This window comes from Spermophilus citellus (genome assembly GCF_964194105.1).
Source record: "Spermophilus citellus genome assembly, chromosome: 9".
Taxonomy (NCBI): domain Eukaryota; kingdom Metazoa; phylum Chordata; class Mammalia; order Rodentia; family Sciuridae; genus Spermophilus; species Spermophilus citellus.
In genome coordinates this window covers 49,319,873-49,343,993 of record NC_138191.1, presented here as the reverse complement: position 1 = coordinate 49,343,993, position 24,121 = coordinate 49,319,873, and the positions used below count along the sequence as shown (strand labels likewise).

The window sequence follows — 24,121 nt, the reverse complement described above, 5'->3', positions numbered from 1 at the left end:
CTCAATGTTCAGAAGGAGTATAAGGCAAATAAAAATATTTTTACAGGACTGATCTCACCATTTATTAGAGCCCAAATCAAAGTTCTCTATTTTATCAAATTATTTATACATTAACATAATTATATCAAATCTGATTAGCTGGTGAAAAATCCTCACTTTCTGGAATTATGCTGATTTTACTGTAAAGAGCTCTTATTTTTTTTTCATTAAAACTTAAAGTTTGCGATATTCAGTTAAGGTTAGAAAAAAAGGACAAGAAATATAGTATAATGCAAAAACATTTACATTTCAGTGGAGGAAGATATATGTATGTACATCTGTGTCAGGCATTAAATTATAGACCTATCTCAATGTAGCACCAGAGGAATAATAATATGAAGGCCCATACAGGGTCTTGAATACCTGGTTCTTCTCCTCGTAATCTTTGATTTTGAACAATTTCCAGAAGTTGCTGGGCTGCTTGGTTTACATGCATATACCGAGGAGGTTCATAAATCTTCCTGCCCCTATATGCACAAAATTAGAAGTCATTGTTCTTAGTCATGAAATTACACAATACGTTACTAATGCAATTACTCCTCCAGGTATACTTAAATCGTATAGCCTACATTTTGTCTGGAGTTTTCACTTGGTACTCACTGTTTTTTTTCCCCTTCTTGTTTTGGCAGCACTGGGGATTAAAGCCAGAGGTACTCCACCATTGAGCTACATGCCCAGCCCTTTTTTTCTTTTTGAGACAAGGTCTCACTACGTTGCTGAGGCTGGTCTTCAACTTGCAATGCTCCTGCCTCAGCCTCCTAGTCCTGGGATTACAGGTATGTGCCACCTCACCTGGCTACTTGATAATGACTTTTAAGTACACAGTGATGTTCAAATTTTGTTAAGCTGTTTTACACTGCTCTATTTCAACTGTCCTCTGATCTCACTGAAATGATCACAGGAATCAATGTCTAAATCAATGTGTTCTTCATTTAAAGTGATTCCTCAGGCAAAAATAATTTTTAAAAAGTTGTCAATGTGGCCTATATTGTAGCTTAATCAGGTTCTATAGTCTTTTTATTTTTTATTATTACTGTTTTTCATGCTGGGAATTGATTCTAGAGCCTGGCACATGCTAGGCATCTTTTTATTAACATGTTTAAACTACATATTTCTTTTTTCAATTCACCCCTAAGAAAACAAAAGGAGTAAAGAACTGAAAATCTTGGATATATGTCTCCTTTTGTATGTCTTAAAAGCCTACCAGGTTTACCTAATAATCATAGTAATCAAATAGTTAGATGTTAGTGTTTTATGACTTTTTTAAGGGAAATCTGATTGTCTATTTTATTTCCATTAGGAAAAAAAAATACTGTCTCTATAAAAATTTGGCCCACTTTCTTCTCTTTTACTTCTACCATTCAAGATTGAAAATTTATTCAGGAAAAGGCAGAATCATGTCTAACATGAGAACTAAATATTTCACCCAATAAATTAATAGAATTTAACTGAATTACGTTTGCCTTTTATTATTTTTCAGGAACAATAACTTATCTTTCCTACATGTTAATTCCCCTGTACTTTTATTTACTTAAATGACTATATAATGATCATCTCTTCTCCCATATTCAGCAATGAGTGCACATAAGTGTAATTTATAGCATCAGTAACTGGATTCATTATCTAATATTCAATTCATGTCAAATCCCTCTATAATATGGTATTTAAATGGTAACTTCAGATATTTTAGTCACATGTACATTTTCCAACATCAATTGTAAAAATCAAGGTGTTAATTTAAAGACATGTCACACATTTATAGAGTTGCTGTTGTGAGAAGTCCTTGAACAACTACTGCTTCCAGCTCAATGTGTATTCCTTTAAAGCAGTAACGTGGTAAGCAGCTCTAGCAGGAAAATTACCCTTAAAAAATACTATTTATAGATTTATTGATAGTACTAAAGTCATATCAGCCAATCAAACATTGCTTTGGCCACATTAGTGAAGTCACAGCCTACAGCTTCCACAGTTTCATCCATGTTTGTAAGAGCTTGTTTAGTTTCTGCTGTTGTCCCTCCTGGTACAAGCTGTCCACTAGAAGGGTCCATGCCTATCTGTCCACAGATGTAAATGGTCCTGTCCACTAACACTATTTGACGGTAGGGACCAATGGCCCCTGGGGCTTTCACAATGCTTATCACCTTTCTCATCAGGGACAACATTTCTAGTCCTTCTCTTTCTTTGGGAGAAGAAATCCCTACACTACCTCTGCTTGATTCTTGCCCAAGAACACAAAATTGTTTTGATTATTCTACTAGCTCACAAAACAATTCTAAGTCAGTGCTATTCAGTAGAAATACAATATAAGCCACAACATAATCTCGAATTTTCCAGCAGCAACAATAACAAAAGTTTAAAAAGGCAAAGTCAAGTTGCTCGTGGTGGTGCACACCTGTAATCCCAGCAGCCTCAGGATTACAAATTCAAAGCTAGTCTCAGCAACTCAGCAAGACCCTTTCTTTAAATAAAATATAAAAAAGGGTTAGGGATGTGGCTCAGTGGTTAAGTGGCCCTGGGTTCAATCTCTGGCATGAAAAAAAAAATGGCAAGGTTAATTTTAATAATATATTTAATTCAACTCAATATCTCCAAAATATATTTTAATATTTATTCACATACAAATTATTAAAAAGACTGTATTCATACTGAGTTTTTGAAATCTGGCATATACATACAGAACATCTTGGATGTTAATTTTCTTTGGAAATACTTGATCTGTATTTAAATTTCATAAAATTTATGGTCATATAGATTTATATAATGAAGTTGTTCCAAACAACTTACAAGTTTTCCAAAAAATGGAATATCCATTTTAAATTAATTAAATGAAAAATTCAGTTCCTCAGTCATACTAGCCACATTTCAAGTGCTCATGAGTCTTGTGTGGGTGGTATCTACTATATTGGCTACCATCTCTAAGCAAACAAGAATATTTGCTATCAATATACATATGAGGAAATAAGGTCTCAGAGACGAACATGTACTGCCCAAGAGCACAATACTCGAGGAAAACTTGGAACTCAAACTCATGTTTTTTGATTCCCAATGTGTTAATTCATCCCCAAAATGCTGATTTACTATTAGATGCTCACCGCTGTTCTCAGGGTGAATCTATGAAACCTACTGCAATTTCCACTCTATCACACTGCTTACCATTTCATAAAAGTAATGTTTAGCTGTTATTTAAAAGCTGATTTTCATGCCCTTCAATAGATGAATGGATAAAAAAAAATGTGGCATCTATACACAATGGAGTACTACGCAGCAATAAAAAATGACAAAATCATAGAATTTGCAGGGAAATGGATGGCACTAGAGCAGATTATGCTTAGTGAAGCTAGCCAATCCCTAAAAAACAAATACCAAATGTCTTCTTTGATATAATGAGAGCAACTATGAACAGAGTAGGGAGGAAGAGCAGGAAGAAAAGATTAACTTTAAACAGAGACATGAGATGGGAGGGAAAGAGAGAGAAAAGGGAAATTGCATGGAAATGAAGGGAGAACCTCATTGCTATACAAAATTACATATAAGAGGTTGTGAGGGGAACGGGAAAATTAACAAGGAGAGAAATGAATTACAGTAGATGGGGCAGAGAGAGAAGATGTGAGGGAAGGGGAGGGGGGATAGTAGGGGATAGGAAAGATAGCAGAATACAACAGTCACTAATATGGCAGTATGTAAAAATGTGGATGTGTAACCGACGTGATTCTGCAATCTGCATTTGGGGTAAAATTGGGGGTTCATAACCCACTTCAATCTAATGTATGAAATATGATGTGTCAAGAGCTTTGTAATGTTGTGAACAACCAATAAAAAAAAAAAAGAAAAAAACCTTAAAAAAATAAAAAATAAAAGCTGATTTTCAGTAATCTTTAGAACTCATATCATTTAAGTAGAACTTGTTGACTAGTTGAAAGCATTAAAATATATGTAAGCATTCTCAGAATAAGAACTTACTTGATTAGATTTTCCAAAGACTGCTCCTTTACTTTGATGTCTGTTGGAAATCAAAAATAATTCTTTTAATTTTAATTAAGTATACTTTATCCAAAACCCTACTGTAAACTTTGATTAAGAGTCACCTAAATTTTGTGGAAACATTCTTCCCAAATGTTTCCAAAATGTTCGTGTGAGAGTATAAGGTCACACTGTGTCCAGTCATTTTCTTAAGGAAATCAGAGAACAGCTTGTGGTTGTGTGAAGGCCACTAGTTAGAAAACAAACATGAGCTTGGCACTGAGACCCTCCTGCAGGGATCTAATTTCCTACTGGAAAAGAAGATAAAGGAAAGAAGTAGAAAAGTGTTGGCATGTACACTACCTAACAGCTAATCAAAATCTTTGTTTTCATTTTTACTAGCTGGTAACTATATAGACTCAACTGAAAAGTCTTGTCATATTGCTATTCTGACCGATTTGTCAGGCACAAGAATTAATGGATGCAACTTAAAGAGAAAAAAGATTCTTATCACATTTTTCAAAGAAACTTCTACTTTCTTATGAATGACAAAACATGTCATAATTATGAAGAAATACTTTAATACCAAGTACTCGTACTTTTAATGGCTTCGGAGCACTGAGTGTCTGTTAGATACTGTCCCAGTACTGGGGCATCCAGGAACCTGCTCAGACATCATGCTGGCTCTCATGAAGCTTGACAGTCCACACATCACAAATATTTGATCATTTACACTTTTAATCACTGATGGTTTGGATGAATTATTTGGTAAAAGGTGAAAAAGCAGAATCTTTTACATCCTCACAGGAACTCTGCACACAACAGCAAGAGCAACAGCTGCTTCCTGTTTTACATGCCAAAACAAATGGTTCAGCCAAAGTTTGTTTTTGTAAAAATAAATATAGTGCAACTGAGGAAGCTTTGATAGACTTCTACAACTTTCTTAAGTGAATATAAAAGTTTTTCTTATAAATGATACTAACGAATTTGCTTAAAAATTACAGGAGAGATTAATCTCTATATGTAAGATTTAAATGTTCTTGAAACCAGTGGTGAAATATTTTTCACATTTAAAATATCATTATTTAATACTTCCACTTGCCTGGCACATATGGCAATGTTATTGAAAACATGCCCTCTAATACAGTTAATGGTATAAGTTGACTTTAAGATTACTTTTCAGTGATATTTATAAGATTTTGAAAAGTATAACACATTTATTAATTTATTCACCTTAAGCTTCAGAAATGTCATTTGACAATAAGATCGTTTTTCATATTTTCAATTTTTAAAAAATATTTTTAATGATATGCTCTATAGAATCTGATTTTTATAATAAAGAGTTGAGGAGAATTTTTACAGGCAAATGCTTTTTAGTTGAACATAAGATTGTATCAGCAAATTAGTCTTTAGCCAATCAGGTATACTATTTTTTTCCTTGTCATCCCAAGTCATAAATTTTCCTCTTTTCTTCTACTTGTTAGAATGTAAGAGATTCTCTTACTCATCTTAGTGCCAGGACTTAGTCACAGTACTTAATGTGAAGCACCCAGGTGATACTTCATAAATGTTTACTGGATAAATTTACTTAGGTGGCTCTCCTACTACCCACACTTTAAACAATATACATTGTAATTCTTTTTTTTTTTAATCTTCAGAATTTCTCTATCTTTGGTCTTGGAAATATCTATACAATTAACACTATCTTTACAAAACCACTGGTTACATCATATGTATGGGTGTTGGATAAGGAAATTTTAAATTCTCTGTGGTTTCCTACGATGATTTATTCTCATGGTTTACTGGCTGACAGGAGGCATTCAATAAATACATACTAATTTAAATGATGAGAATGCCAGATGATTAAATGATGAGATCTATGGTTTGAGGATTTGGAATCATGACATCCTATACTTCATACCCTGTTCCTGCTTTTGTTAATGAAGCAAGGAAGATACATTGTTTAACCTTGTTTGTCTTTTCCCAGGAAAGTTAAGAGACACCTCTTAGAGAATTCAAGGGCCAAAGTTCTTGTTTGTCCTTCCTGTTTCTCCATACAATAGAACTTAATTGCTTTTTAAACTTTCATGTGCATAACACATTAGTTCCAAGCTAGATTTCAAAACTCTGTGAGTAGAACTCATGTTAATACTTCCCTAGTATTCCAAAAGAACCTGATTCCACATTGGGCATGGAAGTAGTGCTCAATAAATACCCTATGATTTTCTTCTTTTTTACATTTTTTCTTATGTTTTTAAACAGAGAACATTGTTTATAGCACAGTAATATAAATATCCTTATAAGCTCATTTTCTACCTGCCTTTTCAAAGTTTTCCAAAAGATGTATCTTGCTGACTCTGCTTTCCCTCATCTTTAATGGACTTATGGGAAGAATAGAAAGTAGCCTAACTTTTAGATACTTTTCTCCCTGTTTTAAAAACTCTCAGTTTTAAGCTTCAGAAATGTCATTTGACAATAAGATCGTTATTGTAAAGCATATATCCACTCTAGTATCTGAGCACCAATGAATCCTCATTTTTATTCCTCAATTAAATATACTTATATACATGTATTTCTTCTTTTAATAAAATTCCTTTTAACAGCTGTAGACTGTCCTCCCCTGTCAGTCTACTCTGAGTTTCAACCCACTGATGGATATATCTAATTTTGGTGCAGGCCACACCAAACTAATAAGTTTATTACAGTGTTCTTGATAGTAAGGCTTAGGAAAAAGTAAAGACCAGCATCTTCTCATGGGAATCAAGGATAAAACTATACAGCTAATTAATTGCTAATAAAAGCACTAAATCCAACTGGCAATAAACTAAAATTAGAAAATATATCAAACAGCTAATTGTGGGATAGAGACATAAGCCAGATAAATACTTATGGCCCAAACAAAATTGAGAATTAATTAGGTGTCAAAGTGAATAGAATAAAGGGAATGTAATCTGGCTATAACTAAATGCACTAGAAAGAGTTAAACATTTTCTGTGTTAATGGGTAATAAGACCAAGTCTGAGAAAATAAACTAAAAAAAAACTTTAACCAATTAACTTCCATAAATATTTACTGAACAGCTTCACTGTGCTAGAATTTGAGGCATTTAAAGAGAATAATAAACAAGCAAAATCCCTGTTCTTATGAAGCAGGAAAGAAATCAACCCAAGTTAATAAAATAATTCAGATGGAAAGAGAGTCACTGAGAAGATACAGGGTGCAACACATGGGATTAGATAAAATTTCACTCCAGGTCAGTAGCTGGCAGATTTCTACAAAAGTCTGGATGACAATTATTTTAGGTTCTGAACATCATCAAGTCTCTGCTACTAGTACTCCTCAATGCCACTGTTGCACAAAAGTAGCCACAGACAATGCAGAAATGAATGTGTGTGACCATGTTCCAATAAAACTTTTTTCACAAAAAAAAGGCAGCAGGCCAGAGCTGACACATGGGCACCAGTTTGCTAACTCCTGCTCTGGACATTAATTTCTAATTTGTACCCCACAGGAAACACCACCCATTATTGAAAGAGAGTTATAATCTTTTCTATTAAGACATATTGATTGAATTTGATAGTGATTATGTTGTACAAAAGTATATATTATTGAATAATGTTATAAAATGGACATGTTACGCCAATAAATGAAAAGTTTTTGCAAATGAAAATCTTTTCAATGTTTTGCATATCTGTATTATTATAGAGGATAAAATCACGGGTTCATCCTCCTGGGTGATTTCACAGTATCAACAAAACAGTATAATTAAAAGTGTGTTCTTAGGACTGATGCCATTATGTGAGCATTCTGTTACCAGTAATTGACAAAGCAACAAATGAAGAGTAACTGTTTACAAACACTTATCTAACACTGAAATAAAAGAATAGGACGTAAAATATTTAAAACACACACACACACACACATAAAATACACACACAAAAACAAAACAAACAAACAAACAAACCCTTGTCCTTTATCAGAAATAGTTTGAGAAGTACTGCTTTAAACAATCCCATAAGGCAATAGGGATTTCTTCTATTCAATAAATATGAAGACAAAAGTTAAGGAATGTTCCATGATATTGTCTAGCCAGTAAGTGGAATAGTAAGTAGAAGCACTGAGATTTTATCTTCTGATTCTAACTAAGTATCATTTCAGGGGTCAAGATGTCAGTTAGTGTGCTCTGCTCATCAGCTAGAGAATAAAGCTTTAGTACTAGTGTTTCTGTTAGAATAGTGTTTGCTATTAGAATAGGGACTAACAAATCTGAGTCAGTACATTTTCAGGACCTCTGTTGAAGAACATAGCCCATGTCCTATTGCTTCCATGATGTTGCTATACAGAGAAAACAATCCTAGCTCTTTCTATACCAAACAGGAAATAGGATTTGGACAGGATGGTTCAGTGAAGAGAACAATGAATAGTAGACTATCTGGATTTTACCAGTTTTGCCACAAATTAGCTGCATGGCATTGGGGAAAATTATTTGCTGTTACCAGGTTTTAACTTCATCTGTAAAACAAGTTTCAGAGTCTCTTCTGGATTTATCATTCTGTAATTCTGAAAGCACCAATACTATAAACTTCAAGAAACACTGTAGGAAGATGCAGGATATTTAATGGTAAGAATAAATATAAGTCTGCTGACTTGCAATAAGTTAACAAAAAGAAGGCCTCGACGGACAAATAGGTAAGATACAGGAAATTTGAAGAGGATCCACAGGTCATAAGAGGTAACAGCATGAACTATTGTATATATGCAGGAATAGTAAGTAGAAGATGTGGTATATGGAGAAGACAGTGTTTCCCTGAGAGTACAAGAAGTGACACATACACATAAAATTGCTAGACTGTGTCCTTCTAACTTCTAGTTAACTAACCACAGAACAGTTTTCACCATAACACAAAATCTAAATCAGATCAATCTAACAACTCCATAATGTGACTTTTTTGTATAGTTTTTTAAATTAGTGTATTATGGATACACATAAAGATGAAATTCACTGTGGCATATTCACATATGTAAATAGGAAAGTTTGGTCCTATTTATTTCACCTTCCCTCTTCCCTCCCCTCAATCCCCTTCCTTTACTCCACTGATTTCTATTTTCATCAAACCCCCCTTCTCCCCAGACTCTCTCTTTCTTCCCCTTATTTTAGTCCTACTTCCATGTATAAGAGAAAACATTTGAACCCTTGACTTTCTGGGTCTGGTTTATTTCACTTAGGAAGAGTCTCCAGTTCCATCCATTTATCAGCAAATGCCATAATTTCATTCTTCTTTATGGCTGAGTAAAACTCCATTGTGTATATACACCACATTTTCTGTATCCATTCATCTGTTCATGGGCCCCTAGGTTGGTTCCATAGCCTGGCTATTGTGAACTATGCTGCTATAAACACTGAGTGGCTGTATGGCTACAGTAAGCTGCTTTAAGATCTTTTTGATATATATCAAAGAATGGGATAACTGGGTCATATAGTGCTTCCATTCCTAATTGGGAGTGGGGGGGGGTCTCCATACTGCTTTCCAGAGTGACAATGCTAATTTCTAATCCCACCAACACCATATTATGACTTTAAGGAAACTCCAAACTCTTACCTAGTAAGCATAATGTGTGCATGCCATTCTGTCTGTTCTTTTTGACTTTGTCAAAAAAGCTTTCTGGTCTCCAAGTGTCTGTCCAAAAAACAATAGAAACTGTCTCGCCAAATTTATATAACTAGAAAAAATAAAAACATTAATTAATGATGAAACAATTCACTACTAATTCATAGAAAATTTAATCCCTTTATAACTAAAATAAAAAGTGAAAACCAGAGCTGGTAGTGTGCTTGCCTAGCAAGCCCAAGGCTCTTGGATCCCCAGTACCACAAAAATAAGCTGGTCTCTTTCTGATGTCCCTAGCAGTCCTGCAGTCAGTATTGGAGAGGATATGTAATCACTGAAAATATTGAAATATGAAGAGCCTACAGAGGAAAATAAGACTTTTGAGTACTGTCAAAAGAAGTTAATATCATTATATTTATGAGGTTAATATTATTATTCTCATTTTATAGATGAAACCACCAAGACTCAGAAAGGTCAACTGACTCATCTAAGATCACATAGCTAATTAATAACAAAAAAGAAATATTCAAACTTGGGTGTGAGAGAATGCTCCTTCCTATCATATTATCTCAATAAAATTCACAAATTGCATACAAACTCCAGTTACTGTTTAAGCTTATACATCTTTAGCTTAGCAAATTTTCCCTCACTATAAAGTTTAATGATCAAGGCCTTTTCTCAAATCTCACCCTTTCCACCCAAGTGACCCACTCTAATTCACCATCACTACAATCAAGCAGTTTGTTTCTGTGACCCAGTCTTGCCGGACCAGTTCACTTAAGTTGAGTCAAATTCCAAATCTTATGCTAAGAAAATCTAGTTTTAAATTCTGGCTGTGTACCTTGTATGATGTTATTCTAAGTCTGTATCTCTAAAGTAGGAAGAGTGATAAAACACTGTCCCTCCTATTCTTAGGGTTGGAAGGATCAAATAATATATAAAAAGTGTTACTCAAACAGTGGAGTGATATACTAATATTAGTTCTTATCTGGGCACTGTGAAAAGGAAGTTTATTTTCAAAGACTTGATGTATGGTAAAAATAACACTAAACTTGTTATGTGAAGATTTAGTTCTTCAAGTTAAGCAATGCTTGAAGGCATTCATAACAGCAAGAAAGTACTGAACACTGATCATCACATCTAGTCCTGTCAGAAATTAACTGTGTGCCTGAAATAGCTCTGTGACTTCAGGAAGTCACTTAGCTTCTGTAAGCTTTGTGTTCTTCATCTGGAAATGAAGAAACTGGCCTAAAGCAGGGGTTAGTCATCCACTGCTTCCAGCAACCTAGGCTTCTCAGATTAGTTTCAGAGGTCGCTTCAACTCAAGAGGTGATGGGGAAGCAGATAGGAAGGAAGTCAGAGAAGGAGGGGTATTTAGAGTTCTTCATCCATATTTCCTTAGAGAAGCTCAAAATTTCTCAGGCTTTATATTTTGAGGTCTCAAAATCTATAACCAATATTTATAACATGACTTCAAGTTCTACAGGGAAGGTTCATCATGTTGCTTATAAGCTACAGCCTCCAACTTACCTATCAAATAGGGGCTTTATTCCTCAAGTCCATTTGAAAACTGTCTAAACAAGGTATTCTCTCAGAGAAGTCATGGTATTCAGTAGCCATTCTGTTTACATGGTACTGTGCAGAGACACACAGTATACTTAAGTATTCAGAGTCATGAATCTTTTCGTCACATATAACAAAATTTTTCTGTGAAAAATGTATTTTAAGTTCCAATGTGGGATTTCTGGGATAAACTCATCCTGAACCAAGATCACAGGAATGGCCCTACACCTGTTGAAGTTTGACTGTTATTGTCTGATGAGAGGCAAATTTATCCAATATTTAATATAGGTCATCTAGTACATGTATTGGCTGACAAGTCAAATAGTCTCCCTGACCCTTGGGAGAAAACTTCCTATAAAATGAGTATAAATAACTATAACATTAATAACTGAGATCTTATAGGTTAAATAACAGAAAATATATAGTGTCTCACACTGTAAAGACTCAGTAAATGACACAGATTTAATGATGCAATAATGATAATATTTATGATATGAAGATGTTCTAAAACACAATGCCCTGATATAACCTAGCTCCATTCCTTGTTGGAGTGAGCTTAATGATATTACTATATATTTGAGACTATAATTCCGATACAAATGACTTAATTCTGATATATTCAACTGTATACATTCTTTTAAAAAAAATATTTTTCACTTCTCTGATCAAACTTTGAAACATTAGTTCATGAGAAACTTCAAGGGAAAACGAAGTTGAAGAAAATTCTATATAAATGCTTTAAATGGGCCATATGTTTTAAGAGACATAGAAATACAGTCATGGAAACAAATAACTAAGTATTTCATTCAAAAAGAAAGTAAAAACTCCTTTAAAAGAGAATTGAGATGCTAGTCACATAGAAACACTAACTGAAGTGTTTTGTGTAAAAGTGTCTTTGAATTGTCTCACTTGGAGGATTAAAGACAACCTCACAGAAGTACTACTTTCCAGGACCCTGATTTATAAACTATAACTACTTCTGTGGCTGTGGAGCAAACTTCTTCAATGAATCCTGGAACATTATGCAAACAGTTTCACCATTTAGATGTCAGTACCTCAGAGAACAGAAGGACCAGTTCTTTATGTTTCACAACCAGAGGGTTTACCAGTAAACTATAAAAAAGAAACTGGAGCAAAACCATACAGAGAGGAGAATTGAAGTTGCAGAAGCCTAAATACTGAGTTGCTTTATAAACCTTTGTGCTGTGATCATTTTCTCCAAAACATCATTATTGCAAATCTAAATTTAAAGACTATAAAATCGGTTACTTTCTAAGAAACAGTTAATAGACCTGGGCCCTTTACATTTAAACCTGGAGTAATTTAGAGAATGCAGTTTATCTAATTTGATATTGGATTATTTTATCTATTAAAGAAAAAAATAAGTACTACAAAAACCCTCAACTCAAGATCATCTACGTATTATGCATAAGGCACAATCTAGTTAGAGAAGACGCACAAGAAAAAAAATAATGGGCAATAAATAATAAATATCAAATATGAGGCATAAGGATAATTTGAGTTCATTATTTTCCCCGTTAGACAGCACTTGAAAGTAACTTCTGAAAAGATTGGGTATGAGCTGGACTTCAAAAGATAGAGTAGAGAATTTGAGCATGGGGGAAGAATGATATAATATGAACTAGGCAGCAGAATAGCATAAAGCAGTTACCTAGAAATAACTAATATCCTTGACTGGCCTCTAATCTGTATCTCTAATTGCTGACATTCTGCAAAGTGCCAATTCCTATTCATTACAGCTATATAATTCATACAGAACCTGACACTCAATTCATTCCCTATCAAGTTGCTTTGAGCCCAAACACCAATTACCTAAGGGACCCTAACAGTCTCCCAACTCATCTTATAGCCACTAATAATTCCTTCCTTTCAGAAATGTAAATCTTTGTAACACTTTATTTTATCATTAGGTTTTAATGCTTTTGTTATTGTGTATTACAAATAAAAATATTTTCTATCATTCTTTGTTTAAAAATCTGTTAAATCTACGAGGCGACACATGTGTGTCTTAAATCAAATCAGTTAAATCCAGGAAGGGTGAGGGAAAGCCAAACCAGCAGAATTGTCAAAACATGCACCACAAAACCACATAATAAAAAGTGGCTAGTTTTCTCTTCTACACAGAATACAGATTTGAGAGTTGTGCTGCTGTTGTTGCTTTTATCTCAAATGAATTTTGCTTAATACTATTTTTTGCTGACATTAAGATTATGAACCTGGCCAACATATAGAAAGAGACTTAAAAGTTGAGTCTGACTTCATAAACAGAAGAGCTATAAAATTTATATTCTCACATAAAGATGACAGAATTCATTTAAGAATAAATAAAAAAAAATTACATTTAAAGCACATAATTCCAAAGACAAGCTCTGACTTGGGTGGAGAGATAAACAAACAATTCAACTAATGAAATATTTGCTGCACACTGATTGTATGCATGCCACTATGATAAAGTGCAATGAAAGGTGTAAATATGAGAAATCAAAGAGTCCAATAATATGGCAAAAGCATAAGTAATTCAACATCTGGCCAGGGTGGTGGGACATTCCTGTAATCCCAGAAACTCAGGAGGCTGAGACAGGAGAAGCATACGGTCAAGGTCACCCTGTCTCAAATTAAAAAATAAAAAGGGCTGGGAAAGTAGTTTAGTGGCAAAGTGCTCTGGGATCAATCCTATTCCCCCAAAAGAAAGAAAGAAAAAAGAAAGTAAAAACAAAGTATTTACCAGAATTTTTTTTTCAGAAGAATGACACACTGGAACCAGTTTAAAGATAAAACTATGAACTGAAAAAGAATTGGTAAGGTGCTATTAAAATAATGATTAGAAAGAGTAGTAAGTAGAAATGAAAAGGAAAAGAAAAAAAACTTTTAATATACCAGTGATTTAGCAGGTAGTCAAAGAAGTTCTTATATGACTAAAGGAAAATAAACAGCTAGATGAGTTATAAAGTTAGATAACCATGTGGAGCTCTACTAGACTTAGTACCCACTTAAGTGTTTTTGTACTGTCATCATTCCTACATTAGCCCTTGGGAAACAATGAAACCAGCTCATGCTTTTGAAAACAAACAGCAAGAACTACAAGGTCAACAATGCTGATTATCACAATGAGTGTTGTGGTATGAAAAGAAGGAAATGAGTTGCTAGTTTTTGAAAGTGATATACATTTTTTTTCAAAGCAGATTACATAAACCAAAGCACATATGGCAATACTCAAGGTCACTCATGCAACAACCAGAGAAAGTGGGAGCACTTCATAATGATGAGAAAATTACACAACCATTTTTTATTGGCTATTGCCTCTTCTTTCCACCAAAACATAAACTCCTTAAATACAGAGTCTGTATAGGTCAAGTTTACCTTAATTAAGCAAATTATAAGTAAATTAACTGTTGAATGAATGAATCATTATTTATCTTAAAGATGTCTAACTTGGAAGCCTCTCGTATAGTTTACATTTTATAAGAAAAACTTTCATTAGGAATATGGGGTTTGTGGTAAGGAATTTTTAAATTACCTATTTATGGTACTAGAAATTGAACTCAAAGACCCCCAAGGATACTTTACTACTGAGTTACATCCCCAGTATGTTTTAAAATTTTCAGAGAGCATCTAGCTAAATTGAGGGTCTCACTAAATTGCTGAGGCTGGCCTCAAACTTGTAATCCTCACCCTCCCAAGTCACTGAGATTATAGAGGAATTTTCTTTTTATAGCACGTCTGTAATATAGTATATAAAACTACCTATATATGTGATTGTATGTATATACAAATATGTTAGTTATGCCAATACCAATCATCATAAATACTGATAAACAAGAATCTTTTGTTGAATAATAAACTGCAAATGTAATGAAAAATGATTTGATTCTAAACTCTCCATACTATTCCTTTAGAAAACAACAAATCAATAGAATAGCTCAAAAAGGATCGATAAACTGATAACTTAAAAGTCTGTTCCCATTCTTAGGTTAGGAATTTCATACTACTACTCTTGAACCTGAGGCAAAGATGATGGAAAGCATGAATTGTTCAGGTCTAGCACAGCACACAAAGTGGTACCTATGCTTAACAAACTAGATGTCTGTTTTTGAAATCATGGGAAAGCTCTTTCACAGAGATGACAGAATGCATTTTGAAAGTAGTATCTACTTCCCTTTTAAAATCTTAAGCAAGAGAGCATGACAAGGTAACCTATAACATTTCTACATTTGGCAAGGGTATTTCTAGATACTGTAATTTATTTTTCCAATCCTGCTATGCTACAAGACATATAATACAATTCTTTCCCTTTCTAAATTTTTATTCATCTAGGTTGTTGGTTTTCAGTGTAGTAGCTGTATCAATAACTTCAGTATCACCTGAGTGTCTGTTAGAAATGTAACTTCTTATATCCCATCCCAGATTTACTGTATCAGAAAGTCTAAGGATAAGACTCAGTAGCCTTACTAGACCTCTAGGTGACTCTAAGGAATACTAAAGTGTGAGAACCATTCATTAAGACTATTATTTTTCTATAAATACTAGTGTAAATAGTAAAGAGAAAAAGGCCAGCTATGGTAAGGAAGGGAACTTTGCCAAAGTTCTTACATATTGCAGGATATCAACTAACTACAGATCAAAAATATTTGGGGGAAAACTACTTCTGTGTTTTTCTTGTCATTATTCCCTAAATAATACAGCCTACCAGCTATTAATACATACTTACATCATACCAGGTATTATAAGTAATCTAGAAATAATTTAAAATAACAGGAGATGTGTGTAGCTACACATGTAAATACTACACCATTTCATATAAGGGACTTGAACATTCACAAATCTAGTATTTACAGGGATCTTGGAACCAAGACACTGAGGGACAACTTAAGTAATCTTTTAAGGCATTTTACATTAAAAAAAAAAGAATCAATAATTGCCTTTTTTTTTCTAGGACACTAATGATTTGAGTGGTACAAAATATATATCTTCGCAGAAATTTCACCAGTCCACAGAATCTAGAAAGGCACTTCCTGTTTTTGATACAAGTAAATCATTTCATATCCAGATTAGATAATAAAACCAAGATGAGGAGAAAATGATTTGTGGCTGCTTAGAGAAATCCTAAACACAACTATGAGGAAGCCAAATATTTTTAAAAACTAACATTGTAAACATGGATATAAATTTAGGGACTTATATGGAAACTTCCAATTCTCACAGTAAATTCTCTCAAAAGCCTTCATCCATTCTAGACATGAGAACAATGGCTTCTCTACCAGTGTAGGAGACCAGAAGAAAAGGTCAATATTTTTGTTTGGTTTAATTTTTTTTTAAATGCTTAAGAAAAGGAGAAAAATTTTTAAATAAAATGCTATGATAATTTAGAGCAGAACATGAAAGGGCTAGTTACCTTCCTAATTAAAATCAATGTTTTAAAAATGTTTCACTAGCTTAAGGTTTACACGTCTTTATCACATAGAAATTTATTTCCCTCTTTTTTCCATTCTTCCAGCAATCATCAACTCTTAAAAAGACTTGAATTGATGAGGGTTTCTGAAGTATGAACTTTAGACAAAAGAGAGCAAAATTCTGTGCCGATTTAAACATAACAACTAAGAGTAAGTGATGAACCATGTATACTTTTCTCTGGTTCTGCACAATTAATTAAGTCAACTAAACTGAGCTATTGTTCTAGGTAATACAGGAAATACTGTGTCCTCTACAGATACAAACATAGCACTAGGGTCTGATGCTAATGTATCTCCTTGTAAATATCTATCTTTAAATTATGCATTTCAAGAAGACATACTATATCACAGAGTCTAAGATGCACATTTTTCTATTGTAATATTATCTGAAATTGGAATGTGTCTTAACAATCACTGAAATCTTAAAACCACTGTTTGTCATGTAGAAGTCATAGTTGTTGAGGATTATGCATATGTGAACATCAGAACACAAACATCAAAATTGGAAAACTCGAGGATTATGCATATGTGAACATCAGAACACAAACACCAAAATTGGAAAACTCATGTCAGCAGCTTAGAAAAAAATCTTAGAAAATAGTTGTGGAGCACTCTTTTAGCTGCTCAAAACGAAGATTGATGGAGTTAAAAATAACTAACTTTACACATCAATAATTGCAAAGCTGGCTTAAAAGCCTAACATGATTGGCTTTTACCTTTTAAGGATTCTTTTAAGAAATACAGCATCATACTACTATTTTTTTCTTTTTGTGGTACTAGGGATTTGATTCAGGTTCTTGCAAGTGCACCACCACTGAGCTATATCCCGGCCCTTTTTTATTTTATGATAGGGTCTCACAAAGTTGCTTGGGCTGGTCTTGAATTTACAATTCTCACTTTAGCCTCCCAAGTAGCTAGGATTACAGATATGCACCATCTCACCCAGTAAAACAATGCTCTGGATGCTGCAGAAATAATAGATTAATATGGGTCTCGGCAATGATGATTAACTCATTTGAATGAATATAAAAAGGCTCTAGGATAACTTAAGCAACATAATTAGCTTATGTTTTCCTTTTAATATACATACAAGTTGGATATAAAATCAAAATTAGTCTCTAGCTAAATCTAGATGGCTATTCCAAGAAAAGAGAGAAAACGTAAGTTATAGGAAAATTTGCTATAAAAAAACTTAGTATATATTAAATAGTATGCTATCAAATAATAGTATATCTTATAATTCATGAACAACTAAAATCTACTTGCAATTTTCAGAAAAATAAAACATTTTCAGTTAATTCCATTTTAAAACTGCCTTGACAGCATTACCTGTAAACCACAGCAGCCTACAGCATTCATGATGGAGGCATTATGTATAACACGATAAGGGATTCCCAACTTTGCTGCTCTCAGAATGAGATCGCTATGTGTCGTAGCTCTGTAGTGAGAAATCAGTGGATTTGTATTAAAGTTAATGCTACTTACTTTTAAAACAGTAGAAGTCTTCTATTTCATAAGTTCTAACTGATCAATCAGTAAACTTTTCCTTAAATTCTACTAGTTGTCTGCATATGTCTTATCTGATTTTTGTTTGTTTCTTTTTTTGGGGGTGGGGATCCATCCCAGGGTTTTAGGCATGCTAAGTAATAAAAACTCTACCACTGAGCTACATCCCCACATCTTATCTGTGCTTTTTTAGCAACAAAATATAAGCTTACACACATCTTTCACAAGGTTGAACTACAACTATAACACAAGCAGCTACTGAAAAAAAAAAAAGGAAGTTTATTTGTCCATTGTAGAACTTAACTCTTTTACAATTTAACTCTTTTATAGCAAATTCTTAAACTCTTTGATCCTATGGCCCCTTTAAAATCTTTTAATTTTTAGTTTTACATGTTTATGGAATACAGTGAGACATTTCAGTATTACATGTAAAGATCAAAGTAATTGGCACATCTATTACTTCAGACACTTTATTCTTTCATCCATTCATCTATTCATTTGTACTGGGGATTGAAACCAGGGTACTCTACCACTGAGCTACACTAGCCCTTTTTATTTTTTTAGTGTGAGACAGAGTCTCACTAAGTTACCTGGGCTGGCCTCAAACTTGTGATCTTCCAGCCTTAGCCTGCACCACCATACCCAACTGCTATTTATTTCTTTTTATTTATTTATTTATTTATTTTTTGGAGGTACCAGGGATTGAACTCAGGGGCACTCGACCACTGAACCACATCCCCATCCCTATTTTATATTTTATTTAGAGACAGGGTCTCACTGAGTTGCTCAGTGCCTCGTTTTTGTTGAAGCTGGCTTTGAACTCATGATCCTCCTGCCTCAGTCTCTAAAGCCAGTAGGATTACAGGTGTGTGCCACTGTGAACGGCTCATTTTTTTTTAAGTCGAGTTTTATAATTATACATAGTAGTTGGGTGTGCTTTATCATTTCTTTGTGTTGGGAATACTCAAAGTTTTCTCTACCAGCTATTTTAAAATAACCAAGTAACTGAATCTAACTATGCTATAAAATAAAAGAAGCAATTCCTCCTATGCAATTGCATCCTGGTACCCATTAAACATCCTTTCTCCACTCCCCCACTATATACCCTTGCCAGGCTCTGTAAACCACTATTCTACTCTCTTACTTCTTTTGAGATCAATTTTTTAGTTTTTACATAAGTGAAATCCTTTAAATTCTTAAAATTACAGTTTCAGAGTTTTAAACTGTAGCACAACTAGATCCAATTCTTTGTTTCTACTCTATTTTGAAGGGTTTGTTTCTGCATTTTAAAACATGAGGTAGAATACATAATTTGCATAGCTTGTTAGTCTCTCAGTTTTATATTACAGTTCTGTCTGACAGAATTCTGTTTGGGGTTTACATCTGTCTAGCAGTCATTTTATATATAACTGTTTTCAGTCTGGCTACTATTTATAATTAGGTTTCACGTATATGTATGTATGTATGTATGAATATTCTGCCTGTTGCCTTTCCTTTCCTGAGATAAATCTCATGACTAAAATTAGGTAGGTGGGAGTACAGAAAGATATACACAAATACAAATATGAATACTGTGAAATGTACCCCATCAGTTTAGAATAGTACTACTGAAGGCTTTGTTCCCTCTTGATAAAAATTCCAGGCCCTACTGGGGAAAGCAACATTAGCATGTTTGAGAAACTACTTATAAACTAGCAGAACCTTTCAACTGGTCAATGCATATCAAGCAGGAAGATCAAGGGCTTATCCCCCATGAGTCAGTCAGATACTGATTAACACATACCCACCAGGGAAGCCTGTTTTATGTGCTAGAAAATAAAATAAAAACAAGCATAAAAATAAGCATCAATCTGATTAACATTAGCTTTAAAAAAATGCCAGTTGCAAAGAATATTTTTAGTATCACCTTGATCAGAATCTTTTTACTTATATTAAAGAGTACTGAATGATTAAGTTTTTTCAATTTTAGATGTGTTATTGGTGAGTTATTTAAGTAGATGAAAAACTGGTTTACAATTATATCTGTCACAAGTTCATTTGAAATGACTAGACCTGTGCAGAGTGGTACACTCCTGTAATCCCAGCAACTGGGGAGGCTGAGGCAGAGGGATCACAAGTTTGAAGCTAGCCTCAGCAACTTAGCAAGACCTGTCTCAAAATCAGAAAAAAATCAATGGTCCATAAAAGTAACCAGTTTGAATATATAAGACTGAGTATGTTTTAAATTTTATTTATAATAATATCAGTTTGCAAATAAAGTATCACCATATTTGACATATGGGTGCTGTTGGTCCAAAAATATACTAGAACTTGAAATAACATTGTAAAAACTATGTTCTCATGAACTACTGGAAGCTCCATAATCTGGTATTCATCCTTCTGACAGATAATTTGATAGTGTGTGTTTTATGTGCTAGAAAATGTCCAAGTCCACAACTTTTTATTTTTTTGATCTTGAAAACCTATTTGGGAGAATCTACCATAAAGGAAACAATCTAAAATGTGGAAAAGTAGGGGAGAACTAAGGGACTGTACATATCAATTTATATAACAACAACTTTACTGGAGGAAAAAAAAATGGACTACTGATAGTGCTGAAAATCACTAGACAATTATTAGGTGCTAAACATTGTTCCTGTGCATTACATGAAATGGAAATAATCAAATGGCCTACATTAGGGCACACAGGAGAAAAGTAAATAAAGGTACATTTTTGTGTGTATACACTGCATCAAAGGAAAGTCATATAAAGTAAGGATAAAATATGTGTTCACTTTATTATTTATATGTCTATATTTACAGATATATTAAAATATAAAATAGAATAACAAAAAAATCCATTATTAGATAGTTTGTTTAATAAAGACCCCATGCAACAACTCCATTAGGACACAATGTTTGAGACTATCATCTCTCACATGATTAAGTCAGATTTATTGATGTACTTCTTTAGAGTCATTTACATTCTTTATGTGATTAATTTCCATATTCCTTTCAATAATCTGGATAAAAGGGTACAGATGAGAACTCCATCAACCTGCTTAATTATGACTTCTAATTATCTTCTTCAAAAGATTATGGAGATGGATAGTGATAGTGACAATGTTTGCATAACAATGTAAATGTACTTAATGCCACTGAACTGAATACTTTAAAAAATGGTTAAAATGGTAAATTTTGCTGTGTGTTCTCTCACAATTTTTAAAATATTTTTAAAAAGAATTTAAGATTAAACATCCTGAACAATCTTCATTTTCATGTTTTATTCAAGTAAATAGGAAGTGTTACACATTTCACATTTCTTTCCTGATATCTCCATTTAATCCATTGAAACTATGATTCTTCAAGGCTTGATTTAATAACATATTCTGGATGTGGTGACACATGACTGCAGTCCCAATTAGTCAAGAGGCTAAGGAGGATCATCTGAGCCCAAGAATTTGAGACCAGCCCAGGCAACATAGTGAAACTCAATCTCTAAATTAATGATTAATTCAAGTCTGTTCATTTACATGGAATCCCCCTTTCACTTTCCTCCACCAGGCCTTTAAGCTCTACCTGTGAACCCTATCCAAAGCTAGCTCAAGTACAAACTCCCCCATAAAGTTAGCACTTTTGAACTCCAAACATCATGCCTCTAACTTCAAACACACTTTTCTCTCCTCATCTTCTATACAAACTCTCAGCAGTATATCAAAGTTCACCAGTCTTTCCATTTTTGAAAGTCTTTTCTTGGCTTTTGTGACAACATATTTTCTTATTTTTCCTTCTCCCCTAGCTATAGCTAGACCATGAAATGTACAAGCTTCCTAGGGGCTTGAATCTTGGTCCTTTGTTCTTCCCTTCTCTTCTAAAATGATTCTATCTATTCCTCTGGCTTTAAATACCATCTACATATGAATAACTTCAAAAGCCATATTCCCAGGATGAATCCTCTCCTGAGCTCCAGCAGCAGATAATCTAACAGTCTATCTGACATTTCAAATTTAAGATGTTTCTAGAACTAATTATTATCCGCCCCAATCCTATTGTCTACCACTTTTCATTATTTCAAGAACTGGCGCCTACTACTAAAGTATAAAGCTGGAATCCTCAAAGTCACATTTACTTCTTTTCTTTTCCCCATCTATCAGACCATCCTGACATTCTTCCTTTTAAATATGTCCTGCCTCCCCAAAATCCATTTCACCTAAACATTTAGTATTCTTTCAATAATGTCAAACAGACTGTCCCTGCTAAAAATCTAAGTAAAATTCCTGGTCCCTTCAAAGCCTACCATGATCTGGCTGCTGCCTATATCTGTGACACTTTCACATACTCCTTTTTTTCCCTAACTCACTATGCTATAGCCACCTTAGCCTTTTCAATCCCATATGTACAATCTTACTGTTTCCTCTGCTTAGGATATTCTTTCCTTCTATACCTTTTCATTCTTCAGATACTGTCTTTTCCATATAACCTTATATAAATAAGTCTATTATTTCTTTTTTTCTCCCTACATGGGCCTGCCAAAATTTAAAATTTATTTTTCTCTGATTATTGTCACTTCCCCCACTGAGATATAAATTCATGTCTTATCATCCAGCATGTAGGAATTCATAAGATTGGTGTACACAAGTCATTTGTTAACTGGATAAATGTCAGTTCAAGATATTTCTGGTTTTTCTCTGTTGACCTTAAGCAAAATATACCAAAATTATTCAATTAATATTTAATTAATGCCAACTCTATATCTAGTATTGTGAAGGAAGCTAATGAGATAAAAATGTGAAGGACAGCCTACAAATATAAAAGAAGAGTAAATGTAGAGGTTATAAAAAAAGTGTGAGGTACTATATGAAATGAGTATGAATGATATATGCCATCAGTGGAGATATAACTTCATGTTGGAATAATAAGGGACTATAGCATGGAAAGCTGAGCTTCGAAGGATAAGTAGGTTTCTGATAGTCACAGGTAGTTCACAAGTCACTCAAGATGAAGGACCCTGAACAAAGGTATGAAGGTGACAAAGCATGATAACTGGGAAAAAGCAAACTGGTTAGCATAAATGTGGGCTTCAAAAAGAATGGTAGGTTATAGATGGAAGGGTAAGTTGGGCAGTGTTTTTAATATCTGGCTAATGATAGAGCTAATAAACTGCTTATTTATAAGAGACCTAGTGAGTTTCCAAATTATGGTTTTTACAAATATGGATTTTACTACAGTATGGGTAAGGAGTTTATATACAGACCAGCCAAAAGGTGTAAGGTGCATGAGGCTAGATTAGGTATAAGAGTGGCAGCCAGAGTAAAAAGGAATGAAAGAATAAGAAAAACTTGGTAAAACACAATTCAACAGCAATGCTTCTCAAATTATCTATGGTGAAAGTCTAATTTGTTTTAGATTCCAAATTATTATGGAACAACAGTTTTGTAAAATGCAATAAAAATAAACTATTATAAAAACAAAACATGAAATGGAGTGATACCAAATATGAGCCCTCAATTTTTATTAATTCAGTAGACATAAAATTTGCTTTTTAGATAGCTACAAAAATTTCTAAATGCTTTCTCCCAGTTTCTAATCTTATCTCATTATGGACTAGAACACACAATCTGTGGTCTGGCATCTGTCTGCAAACCTCACTTCCAGTAGTGTTTTTACTGTGCAATGGACATTGTCAGTGATTGGATGCCAATAAAGTAAAAAGCTACTGAGTTTGCTCAACTAGGTGACTGTAAGAATTGTAGTATATCAAGTTGGGAAGTTTAGTGAGAGATTTGCCTACAGAAACTCAGGTTTTATGCAGAAGGAGTCAGTGTTTAGTGAAAAAATTCTGTAAGAATTAGAAGACATTTTCTCTATGGGATTTTTCATTTTCCCATCCTATGATTAAAAAAAAAAAAGAAGATAGGTACTATTAATTTTGAGAAAGTCTTAAGTTTAAGAAAACAATGTCAGAGGTTAAGACAAACTATTTAAATATTCAAA

At 33.6% G+C, this 24,121-nt stretch overlaps 1 protein-coding gene and 1 pseudogene across 3 annotated transcripts in view; both read right to left on the bottom strand.

The window, feature by feature from the left end:
• Positions 1 to 24,121, bottom strand: part of DPH5 (diphthamide biosynthesis 5) — a 37,240-nt gene that overhangs the window by 5,283 nt on the left and 7,836 nt on the right. For both annotated transcript variants that reach the window (XM_081307458.1, XM_081307459.1), the window contains exons 4-7: positions 17,972 to 18,080; positions 9,600 to 9,720; positions 4,000 to 4,039; positions 403 to 506 (exon numbers count right to left, since the gene is read on the bottom strand). In XM_081307458.1, coding sequence (XP_081163584.1) covers positions 403 to 506; positions 4,000 to 4,039; positions 9,600 to 9,720; positions 17,972 to 18,080 — 374 coding nt within the window. The remainder of the gene's footprint in view (positions 1 to 402; positions 507 to 3,999; positions 4,040 to 9,599; positions 9,721 to 17,971; positions 18,081 to 24,121) is intronic.
• LOC308656411 (2-iminobutanoate/2-iminopropanoate deaminase-like) lies at positions 515 to 3,264 on the bottom strand (annotated as a pseudogene). Its single transcript has one exon. The product of its transcript is annotated as a 2-iminobutanoate/2-iminopropanoate deaminase-like (transcript).